This window comes from Sapajus apella, unplaced genomic scaffold (assembly GCF_009761245.1).
Source record: "Sapajus apella isolate SASKATOON/1434 unplaced genomic scaffold, GSC_monkey_1.0 scaffold90, whole genome shotgun sequence".
NCBI lineage: Eukaryota > Metazoa > Chordata > Mammalia > Primates > Cebidae > Sapajus > Sapajus apella.
The window spans coordinates 6,577,149-6,601,053 of NW_022437030.1; the positions used below are offsets into that span (position 1 = coordinate 6,577,149).

Here is a 23,905-nt window from a genome sequence, read left to right on the forward strand (position 1 = left end):
AGAAAGTATCAAATATGTATTTTTACTACCCAGTTTTATTTAGTATTGTCCCTGACTTTGCCATTAAAAATCATCTGCACCATTGCCTTAGGATGTAGCAAATATTTAGAAGCAGAGTAATGGATTTCATTAGGAGGAGGTTCTTACTGGGAGAGGCATAAGAGGGCGTTTCTGGGAAACTAATAATACCTTGTTTCTTGATCTGGGAGCTGGCTACACAAGTATTTTCAGTTTGAAAAAATTGATTGAGCAGTACTGTTATGTGTGCACTTTTCTGACTTTACATTATACTTTAATATTAGTAGACTTGCACTGATAGGGTTATGGAAAATGAGAGATTGGATTGGGGGGGCATTTTGAGGTTGTGATACCTATGAGATACCCATATGGATATGTCTAATAAGCGATTAGTTATTGAATGTGAAGCTTAGGGAAAAGATCTGAACTAGAGATAAGAGATTTGAGGATCTTTAACTTCTAGGTGGTAGTTAAGAATAGATTAAATGAAATCTCTCAGGGACAGTATATAGAGAAGGAAGATGGCTGAAAACAGAACTTTGAGAAAAACCAAAGTTTAAGGGGGTGGCAGAGAAGAGTTGTCAATGACCGAATCCTATGGAAAACTAACATTCAAAGAGTAGATACAGGAATAAGAGCCAAAATTTAGTAAAAGCAAGTTTAGTGAGAACCAGAAGAGTCTTGTGTCAGGGAGCCAAGAAGGGTGCCACAAGGAAACAGTTATCTGTTACACATGAAGACTTTTTAAAGTTCTGTTGGATTTGCCATTTTAAAGGTCTTTTGAGTCCTTAGGCATGAGGAGTTCAGGCTTTGGAGTGAAGCATATTTGGTTTCTGTCTCTATTCTTACTACCTATGTGACTTTGAACAAGTTATTTAACTTCTCTAACCCTCAATTTCCTCTTATAAAATAATAGTACTTGCCTTTCAAAGTTGTATGAACATCAAGTGAGAGAATGCATATAAAGTCAGCACAGAAGCTGACTCATAGTAAACACTGAATAAATGGAAGCTGTAAATATTAAAAGTAGTTTGTAAGAGTTGAGATTTTAGTGGGTTGAGGAATGAAACGGAAGTGACTCTTGAGAGCTGTGGATACAAAGGAGGAAGAACAAGATCATATGATATGTAACAGTAAATATAGCCTCAAGGCAGATTTTTATTTTAGGAAAGAAACTAGAGAAGGAAAGGGGACTAGAACAGAGAGGAAGTAAACAGTGAAAGTGGCAAGAGGGAATGAAGTGTAACTATGGTTGGTTCCTTAATGTTGCTTCGGAATATCTTTGTGTTTCCTCTGATTTCCTGCTTCCAACGTAAGCTGTATTTCTTACTGTTATTTGCTTTCTTCACATATTCAGAACAGTGCAGGTGAGACACCAAGTAAGAATTTCCATTATTCTGTTGAATGTAGTAATCATACCAATACAAGAATAATATAGGGAAAAATCATTCTATAACTTTTTCTTGCCTCAAGTCTAGTCATCCAGTCAATAACTGAGTCCTGTTGGTTCTGCTTTCACAATAAAAAGTTATATCTTTCTTTACCTCTTCATCCACATTCCCACAGATCTAGATTACACTCTCTCCTCTGAATTGTCATTTACCTTATCATTGGTTTCCCAGCCTTGCATTTCACTTCTTTGTCATCACATTACCCCCCTGCTTACAGTGCTTGTATCTTGCAAATGCTTTATTTTTTCCATTTATTCAAAATAACTCACTACGTATTCATTAAACATTTGTTGCCAGTGATGAACAAGACAGATTCCTTTCAAATTCCTGCTCTTAAGAACTTAAAAGTTGGCCTTAAAATGTAAACTATTTGTGTGTCTGTGATCTTCACCCTTTCTGGTTACCCAGCTGTCTGCTGCCTCCTTCTGGGTACTCTTTGTGTTCCTGTCATATTACCACTGAATATTCTCCTTACTCTTCTATGGTATTCATTCCCCTGCCTGGAATGTACTCTACCACTTCTTTCACTACCTGTTAAACCTCCTTTCATCATATTAGATGTTATCTATTATGTAAAGCCCCCTTTACTCTTTTTTTTTTTTTTTTTGAGATGGAGTCTCGCTCTGTTGCCAGGCTAGAGTGCAGTGGCGCGATCTCGGCTCACTGCAACCTCTGCCTCCCGGGTTCAAGTGATTCTCCTGCCTCAGCCTCCTGAGTAGCTGGGACTACAGATGTGTGCCACCACACCCAGCTAATTTTTGTATTTTTAGTAGAGACAGGGTTTCACCATGTTGGCCAGGATGGTCTCAATCTCTTGACCTCGTGACCTGCCCGCCTTGGCCTCCCAAGTGCTGGGATTACAGGCATGAGCCACTGCACCCGGTCTCCCTTAACTCTTTAATAAGCGTGGACACTTCTTTCTTTGTATTCACATTGCATCCTGTGCTAACCACCACTTTAGCATTTTAGCTGTGATCATAGTCTAATTATGATACTTTAAGGTTAGGAAATGTGTCACTATATTTTCAAATCGTAGAGCCTAGGAAAGTGCTTGGCATATAATAATTAGATGTTGTTAGCATTAGTCGAGAAATTATTATGTATCAAGACTGTGCTAGGAGCTAACATACATTGTCTCACTTAATTCTCAGCAACAGTAGTTACTATGATATCCCTATTTTCCAGGCAAGGAAACTAAGGCTAAAAGATATCAAGTAATTTGCCCAGTGTCTCACGGATAGGTACACGATGGAATCAGCGTTTAAATCTTTGACCCTGTGATATCAAAGTACATGCTCTTAACCTCCAAATTCTCCTACATTAATAAATAGTTGTTGAAAGAATTCTGATATCTTTTTGATAAATCATATCCGAAAGTATTTGGGATATATTCAGTTTTTATAATACAGATATTTAAAATAGTCTATTGCTGATTAATAATTACTGTGGTTTAAGATAATGCCCCTGCATCTGTTGAAGCAGATAAGAAACGTGAGAGTTATATATTTATACCTCTCATCAAGACAAAAAAAACCCACTTCCTATTTTAGATAGCTCCATCTGGTGTGTATGTATGTAAATATCAATATATATAAACATACATATATAAAGATATACTGACACATACATGCTATAGGATTATAAAACATAATAGTTCTTATCCTTAGGAATATAGAGTACAGCTAAGATAAGCCTTAATATAAATGAAAGAATTAATGAACAACTAATTGTTAAAGTGTCTTAAGTAATTTTCTACTGTAGAGTAGAAAGAATTACAGGCTTTTAACGAATAGGGGGATTCAAGGATAATAAGTGGAATTTGAATTTAATAGGAGAAAAAAAATCTGTCATTCCAAATCTGCAAGATAAAATAAATACAGTCATGTCACCTCATATTTTTCCTATGAAAAGTAATCTTAAGCCTAAAAAACAAGTGATAAGACTTGACTGCCTTTTTTTTTTAACCCACTAAATATATTTATTTATTTGTTTGTTTGTTTGTTGAGATGGAGTTTCACTCTTGTTGCCCAGGCTGGAATGCAATGGCACGGTCTTGGCTCACTGCAACCTCTGCCTCCTGGGTTCAAGCAATTCTCCTGCCTCAGCCTCTCAAGCAGCTGGAATTACAGATGCCTGCCACCATGCCTGGCTAATTTTTATATTTTTAGTAGAGACGATGTTTCACCATGTTGGCCAGGCTGGTCTCGAACTCCTGACCTTAGGTGATCCGCCCACCTTGGCCTCCCAAAGCACTGGGATTACAGGTGTGAGCCACTGCACCTGCCCTAGTTGACTGCCTTTTTGTGTTTAGAAGTACATTAATTGTACTTCCAAACATAGAATTGAATGGTGTTTGTTCCACTAAAATAGAGTTTATGTTTTGAAAATGTAAACATGGATTTCAGGATAGTTATCATCCTTTGTTGGACATGCAAGTGATATCAAGTGGGAAAGTTTGTCATGACAATCTTAATTAAATAGGAAAATTCAAAGAATTCTTACTTTTTATTCTTTTCCTCTTGAAACAGCAAACTCATTATTACATTGGGTAAGAAACAAAAAAGAAAGAATGAGTCTTCAGATGAAATATCTGATGCAGAGCAGATGCCACAGCATACATTAAAAGATCAAGACTCTCAAGTGAGTATTACAACTTTTTTCTAGAAATAAAACACTATTAGAATTATTTAGTTAGCATAATATTGCCTTGTAGGTATTTACACTTTAGTTTAGAAGTAAAAATACATTTTGTAGTATGGTAGAAATTGTAAGGTAGCATTATTACAATATGCTCCTGGTAGTATTACCATAGAATATTAGATGTGGGAGGAAGCTAACATATCCTCTCCAACCCCTCATTGTTCAGATAATGAAACTGAAACCCAGATAGGTTAAGTAACAATACAAAGTCCTTGATGGCTTTTAGCATAGAGGAGTATTTAATAATATTATCCTGTGCTTGTAGAGTACTTTTGAATGAACTTGATGGACATAGTAATTTTTTTAATCACATACAAACAACAGAGCAATAGATTGAATCATTCCTAGAAATAATTCCTTTGATCTGCTTCTGTGAAGAAAAGATAACTGATTATATTAAAAATTCCCTAACATAGACAGAAGAAATACTGTTGCATTTTGCCTTTTTTTTTTTTTTTTGAATAGGTGGATATTCAAAATAACTCTGTGAAGTTAAAATTATATATAGTGAAGGTCATAATAATTCAGGCCACCCTCTGCTCTCTAATAATTAAAGTATGACTGTAGGCCGTAGGGGTGGTGGCAGTTGTGAATTATGGGGCCAGAAAGCCCCTGAATGGCCTTTCTTCTTCCTTATGCAGCTTCTTATCCAATGGGAGAGTAGTGGCTCAAGGCTCCTGGGCTGCTGCAAGAGTTGAGGTAAGGGCAGTGACTGAAGCTCCTTAATATTACATGGCCTGGCTTTTTTATCATATGTTATCCTTAACTTAGGCAAACTTACATTTAATTTATACCATATGATTAAATTTAGTTAAATTTTTTGCTGGAATAATGCTGGCCATTTTTCCATTATGTAATTACCAAACAATGAAATGGTAGGCTAGGTCAACATGAACATTTCTTCCATGTTTTTCACTGTAGTATTAGGTTGTTTTGACAGGTGTGTTGCTTTAACACACACACAAAAATGGTGAAGGTAAAAATATTTTCTAATAATTATAAATCTATATTATTGATATATTTGATTGTGTCATTATATAAATGTTGAAAAGGTCTATGTAGCTTTCAACCACATTGGAAACTAATTAAGGTTTGGAATCAGGTAGAAATCTAAAAATGTGATTTGGTATTTAATTTTGTTACCTTTAATCTTAATAGAGAATATCCCAGTAGTCCACCTATATTTAGAGACCTAAATTAAAAAGAAAAATGCTCCTGTAACAGATTATACTATTAGGATTATTATAGGAAACAAGTTCAATGTTAAAATAGTGAAGTAGTATATTAGTCATTTAAAATATGCTTCTGACCTCCTGTGTAAAGTGCTATGGGCTGATCTGTTGAAGCCATTAAGACTTAAGAAGCTGAAAATAAGAAATTAGAAGGGACAATTTATCAAGATTTTAAGTTGTGCTTTAAAAAACATCATGGAGAAAGAAAAAGCACATGCCAAAAATGTGGACATCAGATTCTTTTTTATGTTTTTAAACTAGTAGTGACATATGGCAGAGAAAGATAATTGGTAAGATGATAACTTATTTGGCTTTACCTAACTAATGTGTAACTATGTACTCTAGTGGAATATAATTTATGGCAAAATCTATAATCTTATAATTCATAAACTTTTAAATTAATCTGTTAGACAAAGTCTTTGCAGGATGAGGGAACGGTTTACAATAAGTAGCCTTCATTCTATCTGAATGCACGTTTGTGAGCAAAAGATTGAGGTCACACATTTACTATTTACTAAAAACTGAGTGAGTTATTTCTAAGTATAATAGATGTCTAAGTGACCACAAAGGAAACTAATGCTGAAAACCTCTAACAGAATTTTTAAAAAATATACTGAACTATTCTCACATTTCATTATTTAAAAGTCATGCCTAATAAGACATTGATAATATGTGTTATTGTTAAAATAATAAATGTCATAGTTGTTTATTAATTAAAACTATTCTTGAACGTTAAGGTCTATATGGTGCCCATAACAGAATTCTAAATATTCTTTTAGCCTAGTGTTCGAAATCCATAGAATTCCCCCCTTCTAGGGAATAATAAGTAATTCATATCCTTTTGCAAATAGGATAAAGGAAAATTGGGTTTCTAGTAGCCCTTTAATTAGAATTTTTATATGCCACCAGGCTGTGTTACTTTGAGGTTTGAAATGTCAATGTCTTCATGGCCAAGATACATTGACCCGTCCTACATGAGGCATGGTGTTATCTAGTACATTTGGCTGACCATATGAGTGCCTTTCTTTCTCTCAGTATTTTACTATTCACAAGAGAAAGAGGCAGAGGCATGACTGCATGTATTTCGTTTGTCACCAAACTGAAGCAGTGACTCGGCCATTTTTGTCATGGCTATGAAGGTAAATTAAAGACCTGCAAAATAGAAGACAGGCAGAAACCAAAAGAACTTGTGGTTTATTTTGCCGGTTCCATTTTTTAGAAGTGTCATGAAGTTACTAAATATATAGAAGAAATTTGACTAGAAAAAAGAAGAGACGGCCGGGCGCGGTGGCTCAAGCCTGTAATCCCAGCACTGTGGGAGGCCGAGGCAGGTGGATCACGAGGTCAAGAGATCGAGACCAACCTGGTCAACACGGTGAAACCCCGTCTCTACTAAAAATACAAAAAATTAGCTGGGCATGGTGGCGTGTGCCTGTAATCCCAGCGACTCAGGAGGCTGGGGCAGGAGAATTGCCTGAACCCGGGAGGCAGAGGTTGCGGTGAGCCGAGATCGCGCCATTGCACTCCAGCCTGGGTAACAAGAGCGAAACTCCGTCTCAAAAAAAAAAAAAAAAGAAAAGAAAAAAGAAGAGAGGCATTTGCCAAATATTGAGCAATAGAACAGTTGGTTGAGATGCCACTACCCCAATGAAATGTCTCTACCCCATGAGATTATAAGGGAAATTTAAAATACACCTAAGCCCTTTGGATTTTCAAACGAACCTGAGTTTTTATCTTTACTGTAGAAACACCAAAGAGATGTAACTTTGCTTTTGTTTTTCAAGTTTTCCATGAAATATAAAACTTTTGAAACAAATATTAGATATTTAGGGAGGTAAGTAAAACCATGTATATTTGATTCCAGATTTAAAATTACTTAGATTATTTAAAAATTATCTTACTACATGTAATACTTTGTAAAAGGCTTAATTTTGTTTGATAATAGTGATGTTCTTTATATTTAAGGAGAGCTACTAAAGTTAGTAAAACAGTTTCTTCATTCAAATTTAATTATTTGGTAGATTAAATGCCTTCTTATTTTGTGCATTTCTTTTTAAATTTTTTTTTTCTGCTTTAAACACAATTTCACCTGCTTTGGCAAATACTATTTAATTTATTCTTCTGGATTTATATCCCCCAATTAATTATTTACCCAATATTTATCTGATACACTTTTTAGGTTTGGGACTAAAACTGTTAAATTATTAATAGTTTAAATATTTATTGCCCAAACTATGAAATAGTTAAATAAAACAAATATCTTTTTATTCTTAACAATAGTTCCTAAAGAAAAGTAATGCAGGAGTAAAGGTATTACTAATATATTTTGCCCAACCTGTGAAATAATACTTTTACAAAAGAGAGATCGCTTTATTTTTAATGATTTCCAAATTAACATAATAAAAGTATTACTAACCTTTGTTGTTTGAGATTGTAGGAAGTAAAACTGTAGGAAGATTGTAAGCCTGTGGCAAACAGCGAATTATAATCTTCCTCTAAATAAAATAAGAGGAAAATATGAGCATTGAGTGTCATGTTGAAAATTTAATATACAAAATTGCCAGCTCTAGGGGTAATTATTTTTAAAATCTTTTCTTCAAAGTAAATTACATAAATCTGATCCTTGTGGTTCATTACAGAAAAGAAGATCAAATCGACAAATTAAAAGAAAAAAATATGCAGAAGATGCAGAAGGGAAGCAATCTGAAGAAGAGGTGAAAGGCTCTATGAAAATTAAAAAGAATTCAGCTCCTTTACCTGGTGAACAGCCTTTACAATTGTTTGTGGTAAGCGTATTTGGGATTATGACTGCAAAACGTTTTAAACCGACATAAATTCTATAAAATACTTGGATTATTTTTCTTCCTAAAAATTGCTCCAACTTATCCTTCTGGATTCCATATTATTAGTTAATATAGCCACTCAAATTAGAAACCTAAGGATTCATCCTCTCCTCATTTTCCTTTGCCTCTTCATCCAGGTTGTCACTACACTTTCTGCCTCCTAAATATATGTTCTTGAAATCCTTCAAAGTATCTATTCTGCAGAATATTTCTAAATTACAAGTCTAATCACATTATTTTTCTACTGAAAACTCCTCTTTCCTAAATCTTACAAAAATAACATTGCCTTTTTAGCACAGTGTGTAAACCCCTTTGTGTGGTGGATTCTCTGGCTTCATCTCCTGCTACTTCTCCATAAGCACTGAGTCCTCTCTTTTATGAACACATTTGCCTGAATGCCACATGTACTTCCCTCTTCTATAATTTTAAAATTATAAATCCCCCTTATCTGCATTACGAGCTAACCACTCAGCCACTAGCTGAGTACCTTGGGCAAGTATTTATTTAACTATGCCTAAATTTCCTAATCTGTAAAATGGAAATGATAATAATGAAGACAATAGATTAATATGCAAAATGCTTAGAATAATGACTAGTACATTAAAAAGCACAATATGTTTGCTACAAAGATGATGCAGTTGATGATGAGGACAATAACGATATATTTTTTCCATTTTTGTCTTTCTAACATGTAACATGGAGTCTGGCATATATGCTATATATGTTTGTTGAATTGTATGTTCATAAACATACAAAGTGGCAACTGAAAGATCTTTCAGAATATGTTCCGTCATTATTTCTTTCCTCCCTCCCATAGGAGAATCCGAGTGAAGAAGATGCTGCAATTGTAGACAAAATTCTCTCTTCTAGAATTGTAAAAAAGGAAGTAAGTAGTAGTACATTACATTTTACACTTCATATTCTGTGACCTGTTTAAAAGAGTCACCATTACTGATTTTCTTTTCTTAGATATCACCTGGAGTGATGATTGATACAGAAGAATTTTTTGTAAAATACAAGAATTAGTAAGTATCTGAGTTAGAAAAATAAAGATGTTATTTACATATCAATTAATATATTTAATAAACTAAATAAAATTATGGTTTTTATTTTGTCCATATTTTATGATAATTTTTATTATTTAATACGTGTATAACTTAATCATTAAAAAGTAAAAAGGGTCCATTTGAAAACCTTTCATGTTAAAATTGAATGTTTTTTTTCAGCATATGTTAATTAGCAACATCAAATGCAGGAATCTTTATAAAATATGCTTTTATAATTTACAGACAGCATTCATTGTATTGTTGAACTTTTCAGATTTCATTATTCTTATAAAAGACATTTCTAATCTACCTATACTCTCAGCTATTCTGAAGGTTGATAGAAGAGGATCTCTTGAACCTAGGAGTTTGAGGCCAGCCTGGGTAACATAGTGAGACTTCGTCTCTTTAAAAAAAAAAAAAATTTTTTTTCCTCATCTTTAGGTTTTTATGTCAGATGCATACAATGTGATGATCTGACCTTAAAGTTTTTAATTTTAATTTTTGATATAGGTCGGTTAACCTATAAGAGTCTCTAACTGGGGAAAAAATCACTTACTCTTCTTTTTGTGTATTTTCCAACTTTTTTTTATACCTCCATGAAAGCATTTTAAATCACATTCGTTTCAAAACAAGTTAGCTTTCTGATCATGACAAAACTGTTATAGGGAAAAAAACAATAGAAAAGTCACACCTTGCTATTATATTTTTGATCATTTTACTGTTCTGTTTCTATATGGCAAATTATATACCTTTAGACTATGAACTCCTTAGCATGTAGTGATCACAATTACTTTATTTTATAAATGATATGAATTCTTTAAAATTAAACGATAAACTACCTATTTGTAAAGTTGAAGATAATATTTTATATTGGATGTTATGATTTAAAATACATCTTAAAATGGCTATTGGTATCATTCTAATATATGGCTTTTATAAAAATTTTAGCTCCTATCTTCACTGTGAGTGGGCCACAGAAGAGCAGCTTTTGAAAGATAAAAGGATCCAGCAGAAAATCAAACGATTCAAATTGAGACAAGCACAAAGAGCACATTTTTTTGCAGACGTAAGAAAAAAAGACTATTATGTGTTGGTCTCTGAACACATGTATTATTTATCAAAAATTATACATTATTTTAATTCTTAGACTTCCAGTGTTGATATTTGAAAACAAATACTACCTACATATAGGATTTTTCTCTTCTCAAAATTAGCTTGGAAACTAGCTGAGACAGGAACACTGATAATGGTAGATCATGCTTGTATTTTTAAACTAGCATGTATTTCAATACTTAGAGTTGAATATGGGTATGGTAATATTACCAAGAATATATCAGCAAAGTTATTCAAGTAGAGGACGTGATAATCTAGCAAGTTAATAGAAAATACGATTTTTCAGTACATGAAATATATTGCATATTTTCTATACCACCTTCATGTATGTGAACAGACCCTCACTGAAAAAATTTATTTACCTCTTTAGGCCTCACTAAATGGTCTGATGTTCTTTCCAATTCCATGTTTTTCTAATAGATTCCTTTTAGAGCAGTTTTAAGTTCATCTAAATGTTTTTAATTTGAACTTTATTTTAAACAGAATAATCACAAAAATAGTAAATGAATTCCCACATTTATTTTAACCAGATTTTCCAAACGTTAACATTTTACCATGTTTGCTTTATCATTTGTATTCATTCTCTCTGTCTCTCTCTCTGTGTCCCTGTCACACACACACACCTTTTTCTAAACCATTTTAATGTTGCAAACACTTTAGTATATATTTTCTAAAAACAACTATAAATTTTCATAAAAATAGTAGAACTAAAATTGATGTAGTACCATTATCTCATCCACACACCTTACACATATTTCACTAATTGTTTCACTAGTGTTTTTATAACAAAAAGAGTGACTGTGTGTGTGTGTATTTATCTGGTCCCGAGTCTAATCCAGCAGCACATATTGCATTTAGTTGTAATATCTCTTTTAGTCAGTCTCTGTTTTTCATTTCTTGGACATTTTCAAGGCATACAGCTCATTAATTTTGTAGAATCTTCCTCAATTTGGGGTTGTATGGTGTTTCCTCGTGATCTAGGTTAGGCATTTTTAAAAAGAACACCATAGAAGTGATGTTTTATTCTTCTAGTGAATGACATAAGGTGTACGTGATACCTATCTACCCCAATACTGGTGATTAATCACTAGATTAAGGTGGTATCTGCCAGGTATCTTTACTACATAATTACTATTATAATTATTAAATTCACCTCAAAAATGTGGGCTGGGTATGGAGGCTAATGCCTGTAATCCCAACACTTTGGGAGGTCCAGGTGGGAGGATCACTTGAGCCCAGGAGTTTGAGACTAGCCTGGCCTACATGTGAGACCCCCATCTCTATTTGAAAAAAAGAAAAAAAAAAAGGATGATCCTAATGACCTGTCAGTTTACGAATGCTGGGAGATCCTCCAATCACCTTAAATATCTGTCATCTGTTTACTGTGATCTAGAAGTTCCTGACAAGCTGAAGATTTTAGAATTACTTAATAAATAATCATTAAATTTTACTAAGACTAATTTTTCTCACCTAATTCAGGTACAAAACATTAAATAATAGCTATGAAAAAAAGTTCTAAATCAGTTTCTTTTTGTTTGGTTTTTAATTTTTTTTTTTATTTCCATAGATTATTGGGGAGCCGGTGTTGGTTAGTTACATCAGTAAGTTCTTTGGTGATAACTTAGAAGATTTTGGTGGATTCATCTGTTTTTTTTTTTTTAATTGGGGTATATCTGACAACAGTTGCATATTTGTAGGGAACACAATTTGATGGGTTTGATAGACATGTGTATTGTGAAATAATCACCTCAAACTAATGAACATATCTGTCACCTCAGATACCACTTTCTCTTCTTTGTTTTAATCTTAAAGTATTATATCACTATTCTGGTGTTGGGCAGTGTTCTTTGTTTCTAGGTATGTCCTATACAAAAACAATGGAAATGAAAATATCACTTAGAAGAGATTTAAGATAGCAAAGAGAACTAAAGGCAGAGCCATGGAGTACTACATTAACAGGTTAAACAAAGGAGGAGAGGCTGCAGAGAAAGCTGAGATGGCTGTTGGAAGTAAGACTTTGAGAGAAGTGTAGAAATTGGCCAAGCAGTCAAGAGAAGGGCAGAATCTAAGTCAGAAGAGAGAAGAATGAGGGTGAACACATAGAGGTGTGACAGAAGATGGAGTTTGGAAAAAAACATATTTTTGTACTTTTGAAGCATGGAATCTGGGTTAAAGTTATGGCAAGATGTTAACGTTGTAGGAGATGAGACTGGAGGAAAAGATACAATCTCATCTGTTCCACAAAAACTGATATGGACCTACCTGATCCCCAAATAGGGGAGAGTCAGTGAAGAATTTTAAGTAAGGGAGCAATATATAAGATTTATATTTGAGAAAGATTACTCTGGGGCCAATGTGAAAAACATATTAAAGGGAGGTGAGAGAGTAGTTAGGATTATTTGTAAAGGTTTAAATAAGAAGTGAGGATGAGGAAGGAGGAACCAATCTCAGTTACAATTAAAAGCAGAATCTGTACAAATTGGTGACCAGTTAGAGTTAAAAGTAGAATCTGTACAGATTGGTGACTTACTAGGTGTAGAGGGTAAAGAAAAAGAAGGAATCTAAAATGACTTCCCCATTTCTGACTTGTGTCACTGAGTGTGGGCTATGGAGAGGGAGCTGTGTTACCATTAACCAGTTAGAAAATGCAGGAGAAGTTATGGATTGAAGAGTGAATGAATGCAAATGAGTTTAAGGTACCTCAGTAGAGTTTGCAGTCCACGCAATAAGTGGGTCTTGAGCACAAGAACCGTCAGGTAAAGATGAAGGGTGTGTGAGACAACTGAGAAATGAGCATACAGTGGGATGTGTGGTCTTCAACTCTTGCAGCCTGAGGAAAGGAGTAAAGGAAAGGTATAGAGGCTGCTTTCAGCAATTTTTTAAAGCACGTATCTTCTGGAGTACCTTATTTTTTAGTGCTATTTGATTGGTTTTATTATTGATAACATTATTCATGATATCCTAGATATCATTTGGAAATGAAAATAGAAGAATTCCATTTATTGGAAATTTCATTGAAATCAAACTTATGAGTTCTATAGTGAAATGCTAGTAAATTTGTCCTTACTTTCATCATTCCTCTTTGTCAGATATCAATTAAGTTACCTTTTAATTTTAGATGGAAGAAGAACCATTTAACCCAGACTACGTTGAAGTAGACAGAGTATTAGAAGTCTCTTTTTGTGAAGATAAGGATACTGGTGAGGTAAATATTTGGTAAAAACATTTTTTAACTAAGAAAAATCTAAAACTTTCCAACTATTGAAACCTAGTACTTTGTTCTCTGTTTAAACTATTTCTTGTTAGTCTCTTTTTCAAAATAGTAAAATGAAAACAATTTTTTTACAGCCTGTTATTTACTACTTAGTAAAATGGTGCTCATTGCCATATGAAGATAGTACTTGGGAACTAAAAGAAGATGTAGATCTTGCAAAAATAGAAGAGTTTGAACAACTGCAAGCTTCAAGGCCTGATACAAGACGTTTGGTAAGAACCTGTTTTAGACAGCTTTATAAAATCTTAGCACTTGTTTATGTAAGTTACGATATTGCCGATAATTATGTAATGTTTTACTTTCATTTCTTTCAAACAGGCTTGTTACTATGTGAGTCTAGTTTTGGGAGCCAAAGCTAAAGAGGGAGTTTATATGTGAAAAGACAGGAGCAGTTTCCTTTTTGATTAGCACCAGAGTGAGGAAGGCTGCCCTGATAAACATGGAGATGTGAAGTAAGAGAAGGAAATGAATTAAATATTCCATAGAAGAGATCATATTGTTTTATAATAACTATTTTCTGGTCTTCCTAATATTATTTTCTGGTCTTCTTACTTTATTTTCCAGTAATGCTCATAGGATGTTAACAAAGGCATATCAGTTTACTCCCGTTCCTTTTATCTTCTAAATGATATTCCTTGAACCAGGAAACAGAAGTGTCACTTAATTAAGAGAGGAGTGAATCAAAGAGTGTTGTAAAAGAGAAAGATTTTCTTTTGGGATGGGGACTATGCCTTAGTGGTAACATTAAGCTTTATTGAATAAGCTATGTCTTTAGATCAGCAATTCTCAGTCAGAGGTGCATAAAATCTCTTTTGGAACTTCTCAAAAATTAGAGATGCCTTAGGTATATGGTATAGTCTTTGGTAAAGGAGGCTCAGCCAGTAGAATTAATCCCCTTAATTAATATAAAATTGATGACAACTAGGCTAGTCTATCATGGTTGAATAATGTGGGAGTTGTTTTTTGGGTTTTTTCGTTTGTTTGTTTTGACCAATATTTTGCTGTTAAATAAAATAGCATATAAGTCATGTAAAGTATTTTGAGATTCTGTAAATGAAATTTTTCCCTGACCCAAACTAATGAAACAGCAGTAGTGATTGGATTGCTGAAAAGAAGCTATAAAGAATATGATGTAATGCAGAAATTATTTTAAGCAGCAATTAAAATATATGTTCATTATTTAATGTTAATTGGCTACCACTTAAAAAATGTTTTCTTTAACAAACACTTATCTGTATAAAGTAGCAGCAGAGCTTCAATAACCAGTCTTGTTCTCAGCATACTGATAGCCTGTATTTTATTATTTATTTTTTTATTTACAATTACCATACACTTACCTGATGGTTAAAAAAAAACTCCCTTGAACTGTGTTTTTCCTCTGCTCTCAGGGAAACAGAACACTCAACACAAAATACTTCTGTGACCCCAAAATATGTGGGGAATTCTTCTGACCAGCATGCAGTCACTTCTGTAGTAGACACCAGCTGGCTGTCCTCTAACTCAGTTCTACCCAGCTCTAATTCATCATCTACCCAGATAGCGTCAAATCCCATATCTTGAGGGTTCGGTCGCACAAGACTGCCCCCTCATTCCTATCAGTCATAAGTCCAGGGGCCTACAGAACTTCTGACTAACTGGCTTCAAGTTAGGGTTCCTATTACCCACCACTTTGGGTTTGATTAATTTGCTAGAGCAGCTCACAGAACTCAGGGGAACATTTATGTTTACTGGTTTATTCCTAAGGATATTTTAAAGGATACAAACAAACAGCAAGAGGAAGAGAGACGTAGGGCAAGGTCTGAGCACAGAAGCTTCTGTCCCTGTAGAGTTGGGGTTTGCACTCTCTTGGCATGTGGATGAGTTCTTGTTCACCTTCCTGGAAGTATACTAAACCCTGTCCTCTTGGGTTTTCATGGAGGGTTCATTATGTAGGCATGATTGATTCAATCATCCAGTGGCCATTGGCCATCAACTTGACCTTTTCCCCTTCCATCCTCCCATTCTCCCCTCCTCCTCTCCTCCCCTTCTTTCCTTCTTCCTTTCTGCCCTTCCCCTTCCTACCATTCTCCTCTCTAATATGCCTTTGTCCTTCTGGTGACCAGGTCTACTTGAATCTGTAAGTCAGCAGTATTGGCACACAAAAAAGCAGCACTTTGGAAAACCCAAGGATATCAGGAGTTGTATGCCACAAAATGGGAATGAAGACCAAATATGTATTTCACAGTATCACACCTGATTATCTATAATTCTTAGAACTATAATTTTGTTGATTAGTAACATAATTTTAAAGCAAAAGACAATAGGTAACCTTTTGCTTGTCTCTCAGAAACTTATTTTTCCTACTGAGACCCTACTTAATTGGAGGACAGGATAATGTTATTTGAATTCCCATTTAGGAATCTTCAGAAAATTTATGTCTTATATATTTGTATATATAAGTGAATAAAAATTTTTTACATATAATGTTTCACTTCTATACTTCTAGATTTCTTTTGAAAGAAATGTTTTGTACTGTGAATACCAAAAGTTTATTTTGGATGCCATTGTAAAATGTTACTGTTTTTTAAAAATATATTCATGATTGTTGCCACAATGTAGAATACAAGTGACTTTTGCACATTGATCTTGTATTATGCAACCTGGCTAAAATTGCTACTTAGTTAAACTTTTTTGGTGAATTCCACAGGATTTTCTACATATCAAATCATGTCTTCTATAATAAAAACACAGTTTGTTATTCCTTTTCAATCTTGATGACTTTTATCCTTTTCTTGTTTGATTACACTTGTTAGTGCCTGCAGTACAGTGTTGAATAGAAGTTGTCACAGAGGAGATCCTTGCCTTATTCCTGATCTTAGGGGGAAAGCAATCAGTCTTTCACCTTTAAGTGTAATGTTAGTTTTGGCTTTTTTTAAGTTGTACCATAATGGGTTAAGGAAGTTCCTTTCTATTCAAAATTTGATGAGTTTTAATTAGGAATGGATGTTGAATTTCTCAAATACTTTTTCTGCATCTACTGAGATTATCATATTATTTTTGGTTTTAATTTTTTATGTTTTTTAAATAGAGACTGTGTCTCTTTGTGTTGCCCAGGCTAGTCTTGAACTCCTAGTCTCAAGCAATCCTCCCACTATGGCCTCCAAAAACTGTGGGATGAGCCGCCACACCTAGTCAATTTTCATTTTTTATTCTGTTGCAACACTGATTAATGTTCTACTTTAAACCCACCTTCCATTCCTGGTTAAAAAAAAAAAAAAAAAAACCTACTTCATCATGATGTATTGCCCTTTTTATATGTTGTTAAATTCCATTTGGTAAAATTTTGTTAAGAATACTTACATTTTTGTTCATTAGGGACATTGATCTATACTTTTCTTGTAATGTCTTTGTATCAGGGCTTCATAGAATAAGTTGGAAAATATACCTTCTTCAATTTTCTGGAAGAGCTGTATAGAATTAATTTGATCTTTAAATGTTAGGAAGAAGTTAATCATAACACTGTATACTGTTATGCCTCTTAGGGTTATTTTTAAAGCAATGCATTTTGCCATGAATATGATATATGGAAGATTTAAACATCATTCATTCTTTGTTTTTCCACAAAGGACTGTCCTCCTTCTAATATTTGGAAGAAAATAGATCAATCCAGGGACTATAAAAATGGCAATCAACTCAGGGAATATCAACTGGAAGGACTCAATTGGCTCTTGTTCAATTGGTACAATAGGTATGTAGTATATCATAACAAAAAAAATTTGTTTTTTTAAAATGTGTGCCAAAATGTGTCGAGTAAAATAGATACTGATGTTGCTATATTATTATTGTTATGAAGTCTTCATTATTTAAAGTGAGGTTACCTCAGGAAAATATGTAAATTACAATTTAGGATTCAACTACAATTGCTTTCTTTAAATGTCTACCAATCATAATAGAAAACAGTTGGTATGTTGATTAATAATTAAATTTGAAATACCTTTCCAAGAGTCCTAAGACACCTTCTGTGTTATATAATGCTTTTCACCTTATCAACCCGTACTACTGTCTGCCAACAATCTGAGTTAGTGAGTTACAAACAAGGTATACTCATAGGAATTAAATAAAGCTCTATCATTTAATGTAAATCATCAAAGAAGTAGGTTGTCAGCAATTGATAAGCAATGGAGTATAAAATATGGGAACCTAGTAATTAATTACCCCATTTTTATTAATTACCTGCTTTCCAAGGTTTTCAAAATGCCTTATAGAACATCTTACATTCTTTACTGAGATGAAAAGATAGTTGCAAAAGAAGTAAAAAATGGCACTGCAATTGAGAAAGCATAGTAGTTGCATATACAAAAGAGCAAATAAAGGCAATACTATTAGTAAGAACAGCAAAATTTTTTTTTTTTTTTTTTTTTTTGAGACGGAGTTTCGCTCTTGTTGCCCAGGCTGGAGTGCAATGGCGCGATCTCGGCTCACCGCAACCTCCGCCTCCTGGGTTCAGGCAATTCTCCTGCCTCAGCCTCCTGAGTAGCTGGGATTACAGGCATGCGCCACCATGCCCAGCTGATTTTTTGTATTTTTAGTAGAGACGGGGTTTCACTATGTTGACCAGGATGGTCTCGATCTCTTGACCTCGTGATCCACCCGCCTTGGCCTCCCAAAGTGCTGGGATTACAGGCGTGAGCCACCGCGCCCGGCAGAACAGCAAAATTTGATGATGCTTTTATTCAGAATCATTTTTAATCATTTTTACTTTTCACGTGATTCTTCTGAGTTGTTATACTTAGTGCTGGTGAGTCATGGACTCAGTCGATGGAAAGAGGCCTGTTATCCCCACAGTGCTCTTTTCCCTAATTTATGTTTTCTAAATATTAATCATCATTTTTTCCAGGAGACCCATGTAGGAAAAGTAGTTAACAAAACATTTTTTTAACTTGTCTTCCCTCATCAATACTCTTTCCCATCTCCTAAATTGCCTATTTTCAACTTTCACCACTTTCTTGAAGCCCTTTATCACAATTCTGCCCCCTTTACTCTCTGTATATGACTGCTTCATAGTGAAACCCAGGACGGTAGATAAATTCATTCAAGTTTTTGCTTGCCCTCATATCCGAGCCTACAGATGTATTAATATCTTCATCCATAGTTATTCTTACCACTGTCCTCATGTATCAGACATGCCATCTCATCTAGTCTCCCTAAAGCCTTAGAGCCTTACTTTTACTTAAATCACTAGTCCTTCTCTTTTATATCTCCAGGCCACCCCTGAAGACTGTTGCCATCCCTTCAACCTATAAACAAATGTGGGTTTAAAATAAACCTTCTCTTGGCTCTGCTTTTCTCTTTCTTTCTCTATAACTCTCTGTCTCCCTCCTTCTTCCCTCCCTCTCACCACCAGTGCTCCCACCCTGACTCCCCAGAATTCTCTTAAACTTTTAACTTTCCAAATCCATGGGATATTTTTCAGCCCCAATTTGCTCTCTGCTGCATTGGTTAGTAGTTACTACTCCCTTCTTCAAACATCCCCTGACTCCGAACCCCAACAGCTTCCACAGTGTGGCTCTCTCTTAGCTCTGCAGTACCTGTGACTATTCCTGGTTCTTCTTCCTCTGCTTGCCCTGTAGATGTTATGTTTGCCTGCCCTGGGTTCTGTCTTCTCTTTTTTCATATTACATGTTTGTTCTCCCTAAGGCATATTCTGTACTCCCCATGCCTTCATGTACCAATAATATTCTAATGGCCCCATACTTTATCTGTAAGGTCTTGAACTCTGGGTCTGTATTTCGATTTGCCTGTTGCTACCTGAGTGTCAATCTGAATGATTCTTTAAACACAATAGGTTAGAAATTAATCTTACTATTTCCTGTTTCTTCCCCATCAAAATTGTTTTTCCTCTGTATTTTCCATCTTGATTAATAATAGCACAATTAATTTAGTCACCCAAACTGAAATCTGACTTCACCCTATACCCCATACTTTGGTAACTAGATCCAGTTCATTCTAACCCATAATTCATCCTGGAAAGTTCTCTCAGTTTCACCTCTCTTAGACCAGGTACCCACACTTTCTTCCCTGCACTTAATGGTACTTTCCCAGTTACTATCTCAACTTCTAGTCACCTCAACCTCTAATATCCACAATAGAACCAGAGTAAACTTTAAAATACAAACCTAATCTCATTGGATTTGTTTGAAGAGTTTCAGTAATTCCCATTGCATAATAGAATGTCAGATGCCTTCTATTTATGACCCTACTTACCTCAATAATCTCTCCTCCTTTTACCTTTTCCTCCAAACCATAGTAAACAACTTTTGGTCCCTCAGTTCATCACTTTCTTTACACTTCTGCTCATTCACTGTGCTCTCTGGCAAAATCCTACTCATTACTGACCTCATTCTGAAGGAGGTCTTCTTACATCTCTTCTCAGAGTTGATGAGACTTACTCTTTTGAGCCTCCATAATAAACTATACTGATGATTCTTAACTGGCCACATATCATAATCATCTCTGGGGCTTATTTTTGAAATTATAGTTGATTTTATCCTATTCCATTCACATTGAATCAGAATGTATAGGGGAGGGGCCTGAGTATCTTTTTTTTTTTTTTTCAAGCTTTGTAAGCTTTTCTGATGCACAGCCACAGTTGAAGGTGCTTTATCTGTGCTTCTGTGATAGCACATTGCATTACTATTTACTTATTTATTTGCATGTCAGCTTCTGTAATAGATACACACCCGTGGAAGGCAGAGAACATGTTCTATGTCTTTTGTATCCCATCTTCTCATACTGTCCTAGAATATAGAAGGTGTTTAATAAGTGATTCCTGAACAAATAATATATTTAGCTGGCCTTGCTCTCTACCCTTTCCACTCTTTAAAAAAAATTAAACATCTAATGGGCGGTATCCTTATTTTGGAGCTACAGAAATCTTTAGTTGTCCCTTTACAGGTTTATAATAACATTGTAATCTTAAACCTACTCTGTACTTGAGCAACTTTTACATTTTTATAAATGCAACTATTTTATTTTATCTTTGATTATTTTTGTATATTTATCTTTAAAAACATTGTGGTATGGGGGAAAAAAGACAATGCATGCATGGATAATATATTTGTTTATTTCAGACGAAACTGCATTTTAGCAGATGAAATGGGTCTTGGCAAAACTATTCAGTCAATTACATTCCTCTACGAAATCCTTCTGACTGGTATAAGAGGACCTTTCCTGATTATTGCTCCACTTTCTACTATTGCAAACTGGGAGAGAGAATTTCGTACATGGACTGATATTAACGTTGTGGTTTATCATGGGAGCCTGATTAGCAGACAGATGATACAGCAATACGAGATGTACTTCAGGGATTCACAGGTGTGTTATTGATGATTTTGTTTGTTGTTTGAAAGGTCAGGGCTAAACAAGATAATCATTACATAACAATTATGTTCGAATTTAGGATACATTTTAATTGCCTACCTAGGTCTTAGTTTAAGCTCTTTTATTCATCATTTTTATTTTACAGTAAATTTGAGTAGCTGAAGAGAACAATGAAAAAAGTCAGTTTAATGCTGTAGTTCACTGTAATGAAATATGCAGATTTCAACAATTTACAAGTGTTATTGTAATCCTTAATTTTTCAACTAGAATAATAATTTTACTAATTGTTTTTAAATACATATTAGATTTCTTTTTAGAGTAATAACTGTCTCTGATCATTGTCCAGCTTTTTTCCCAACATTTTAATAATTTAAATCTTCACTAACACCACAGGCTTAAATGCCTGTTGGTGAGATCATAGGTTCTCTTTCATGTTCAGTGGATCTTTATTTTAGACATTTTTTTAAAATGTGGTTTGTTTTGCTTACTAAAACAGTTATACCTCCATCTTTTTCTCCTTTGGATTGGATATGTCAGTACTCTAGTGGCTTGATGATGTTCTTCTCTCCCTGTATTTATAAGAGGAGCACTTTCTATCTTACTTTGGCCACTTACTCTTTAAGAAGGGATTTCCTATCCCTCCTAAATACACAGATCATAAAATAAAGAGATAACAACTTAAGGATATTCTAGCAGAACGTTAAGACTAGAAACAGGCCAGGCATGGTGGCTCACACTTGTAATCTTATGCTTTGGGAGGCCGAGATGGGAGGATTGCTTGAGGCTAGGAGTTCCAGACCAGCCTGGGTAACATAGCAAGACCCAGTCTCTACCAAAAAATTAAAATATTTTTTGGCCGGGCGCAGTGGCTCATGCCTGTAATCCCAGCACTTTGGGAGGCCGAGGCGGGCGGATCACTAGGTCAGGAGTTTGAGACCAGTCTGGCCAACATGGTGAAACCCCATCTCTATGAAAAATACACAAAAAAATTAGCTGGCGTGGTGGCACATGCCTGTAGTTCCAGCTACTTGGGAGGCTGAGGCATGAGAATCGCTTGAACCTGGAGGGCAGAGGGTGCAGTGAGTCAAGATCGTGCCGCTGCACTCCAACCTGGTGACAGAGCAAGACTCCATCTCAAAAAAAAAAAATTCAAATATTTTTAAAAAAAGAAAACATGAAATGCCAAGTCATGGTCTTGAATGTTCATATGAATTATTTCATTAAAATCTTTATTAAGAAATAATAAAATCAATAAACACAATTCACAAAAAAGTGTAGTTTTTAAATAGAAAAGGTTTATTGCCTGGCACTCTACTTTAAAAGCACCTTAGTATTTTACTTTTCTTTCACTCGTTCTGTTGTTCTAAAGGGGTCATTATAACACATGGCCAGGTTATGTGATATGATAGAGGTTCAAGTAAGGTAATGTGCATAGCCTTCTACTTTTGCCTCCCAATGATAACTGATTATCTACCTGTTTGAGCCTGAGAGTTTGAGGCTACAGTTAGCTGTGATCACATCACTGCAGTGAAGCCTGGGTGACAGCAAGTTAATTTATCCATCTTCAAATTCTTTGGCTTAAGTGATCCTCCCAAGTAGCTGAGACGACAGGAGTGTATCTCCACACCTGGATAATTATTTTATTTTTTATAAAATGGGATCTCACTTTGTTGCCCAGGCCGGTCTCGAACTCAAGTAATCATCCCACCTCAGCCTCCCAAAGTGCCGGGATTACAGGCAGGAGCTACCACACCTGACCTAGTGTTTAATTATTCTTAATCATACATTTGTAGAATTTTAGAGCTGTATGTTGTCATAAAAATTATTTGAGATTCTCTTTTTTTACAGAAAGCACAACTAATATCTTGAGACTTAAAAAGACTTAACAAAGTTACAATTTTAATATTTGTGTCACATGAGTTTGGCATAAATGTGATAACCAAAAACCTGGAAGATTCTTGATGTGTGATAAACTGAATTGTATATATTAAATACTGTATTTTTATGATAAATATTGCAAATTCTAGATATAGATTATCTAAAGAGGTTTTACATTTCAAAAGATAAAGATGTCTCCTGTAATGGGATAAATCGATCTGTGCTTCAAATATAGGAATAGCTTTTACTGTTAACTCTTTCAAATACATTTTTATATAAATTAAGTGAATATTTAACTTCTTTTTTTTTATGTTATCAAAGAGCTTGAAATAACAGTATTACTAAAATTATGCTAAAATTTTTCTAAATTGCCTTTGGAAAAGTAACAGAAATGATAAACTAATAACCACAAACATTTATTACTTACCATGTGCCAGGCATTAAGCTAAACAGTTTACATGTATTATTTCACTTAATCTTTGTAATATCAACTTTGTAAAATAGTATTGTCTCCATTTTACACATGAGAAAACTGAGGCTAAAGAAGTTGCATGAATTGCCCAAAATCACAATGCCAAAACCAGGATTAAGAAACTCAAGTCAGTAGGGTTCAAGAGCCCCTGTTATTAAATACTGTGATATCAATTTAACTGAATATATAATATCCCAGGTTTTTAGAGCTGTATAAATGCCATAGATTTATAATTTATACCTATTTTAATAATATTCTACTTGAGCTATTATTTAACTTAATCATCAGTGTTAATCAATCAAAAATTAATTAGGTTAATATGAATTAAAATCTAAGTCAGAATACCCAACTGTTTTTATCCCTTCTTTTCACTTAATACCCAACAGCTTATGTTTTGAACCCTGTTTAAACACTCCCTTCACTTAGATTCCAGGACATTATCCTGTCCTACATCACCACTTATTCTTTCTCAGGCAACCTTTATTGATTCCTTCTTATCTTCCCTATATCTAAACTTTG

The 23,905-nt window shown here is 34.4% G+C and overlaps 1 protein-coding gene across 10 annotated transcripts in view; it reads left to right on the forward strand.

Moving 5' to 3' along the window:
- The window catches only part of CHD9 (chromodomain helicase DNA binding protein 9), a 265,800-nt gene that overhangs the window by 154,282 nt on the left and 87,613 nt on the right, over positions 1-23,905 (forward strand). For all 10 annotated transcript variants that reach the window (XR_004261956.1, XM_032255720.1, XM_032255723.1 and 7 more), the window contains 9 exons: positions 3,998-4,109; positions 8,041-8,187; positions 9,062-9,130; positions 9,214-9,269; positions 10,239-10,356; positions 13,522-13,608; positions 13,752-13,889; positions 17,283-17,404; positions 20,787-21,030. Coding sequence is in view for 9 of the 10 variants with exons in the window: in XM_032255720.1 (XP_032111611.1) it covers positions 3,998-4,109; positions 8,041-8,187; positions 9,062-9,130; positions 9,214-9,269; positions 10,239-10,356; positions 13,522-13,608; positions 13,752-13,889; positions 17,283-17,404; positions 20,787-21,030 (1,093 nt within the window). In the remaining variant the exon portion in view is untranslated. The remainder of the gene's footprint in view (positions 1-3,997; positions 4,110-8,040; positions 8,188-9,061; positions 9,131-9,213; positions 9,270-10,238; positions 10,357-13,521; positions 13,609-13,751; positions 13,890-17,282; positions 17,405-20,786; positions 21,031-23,905) is intronic.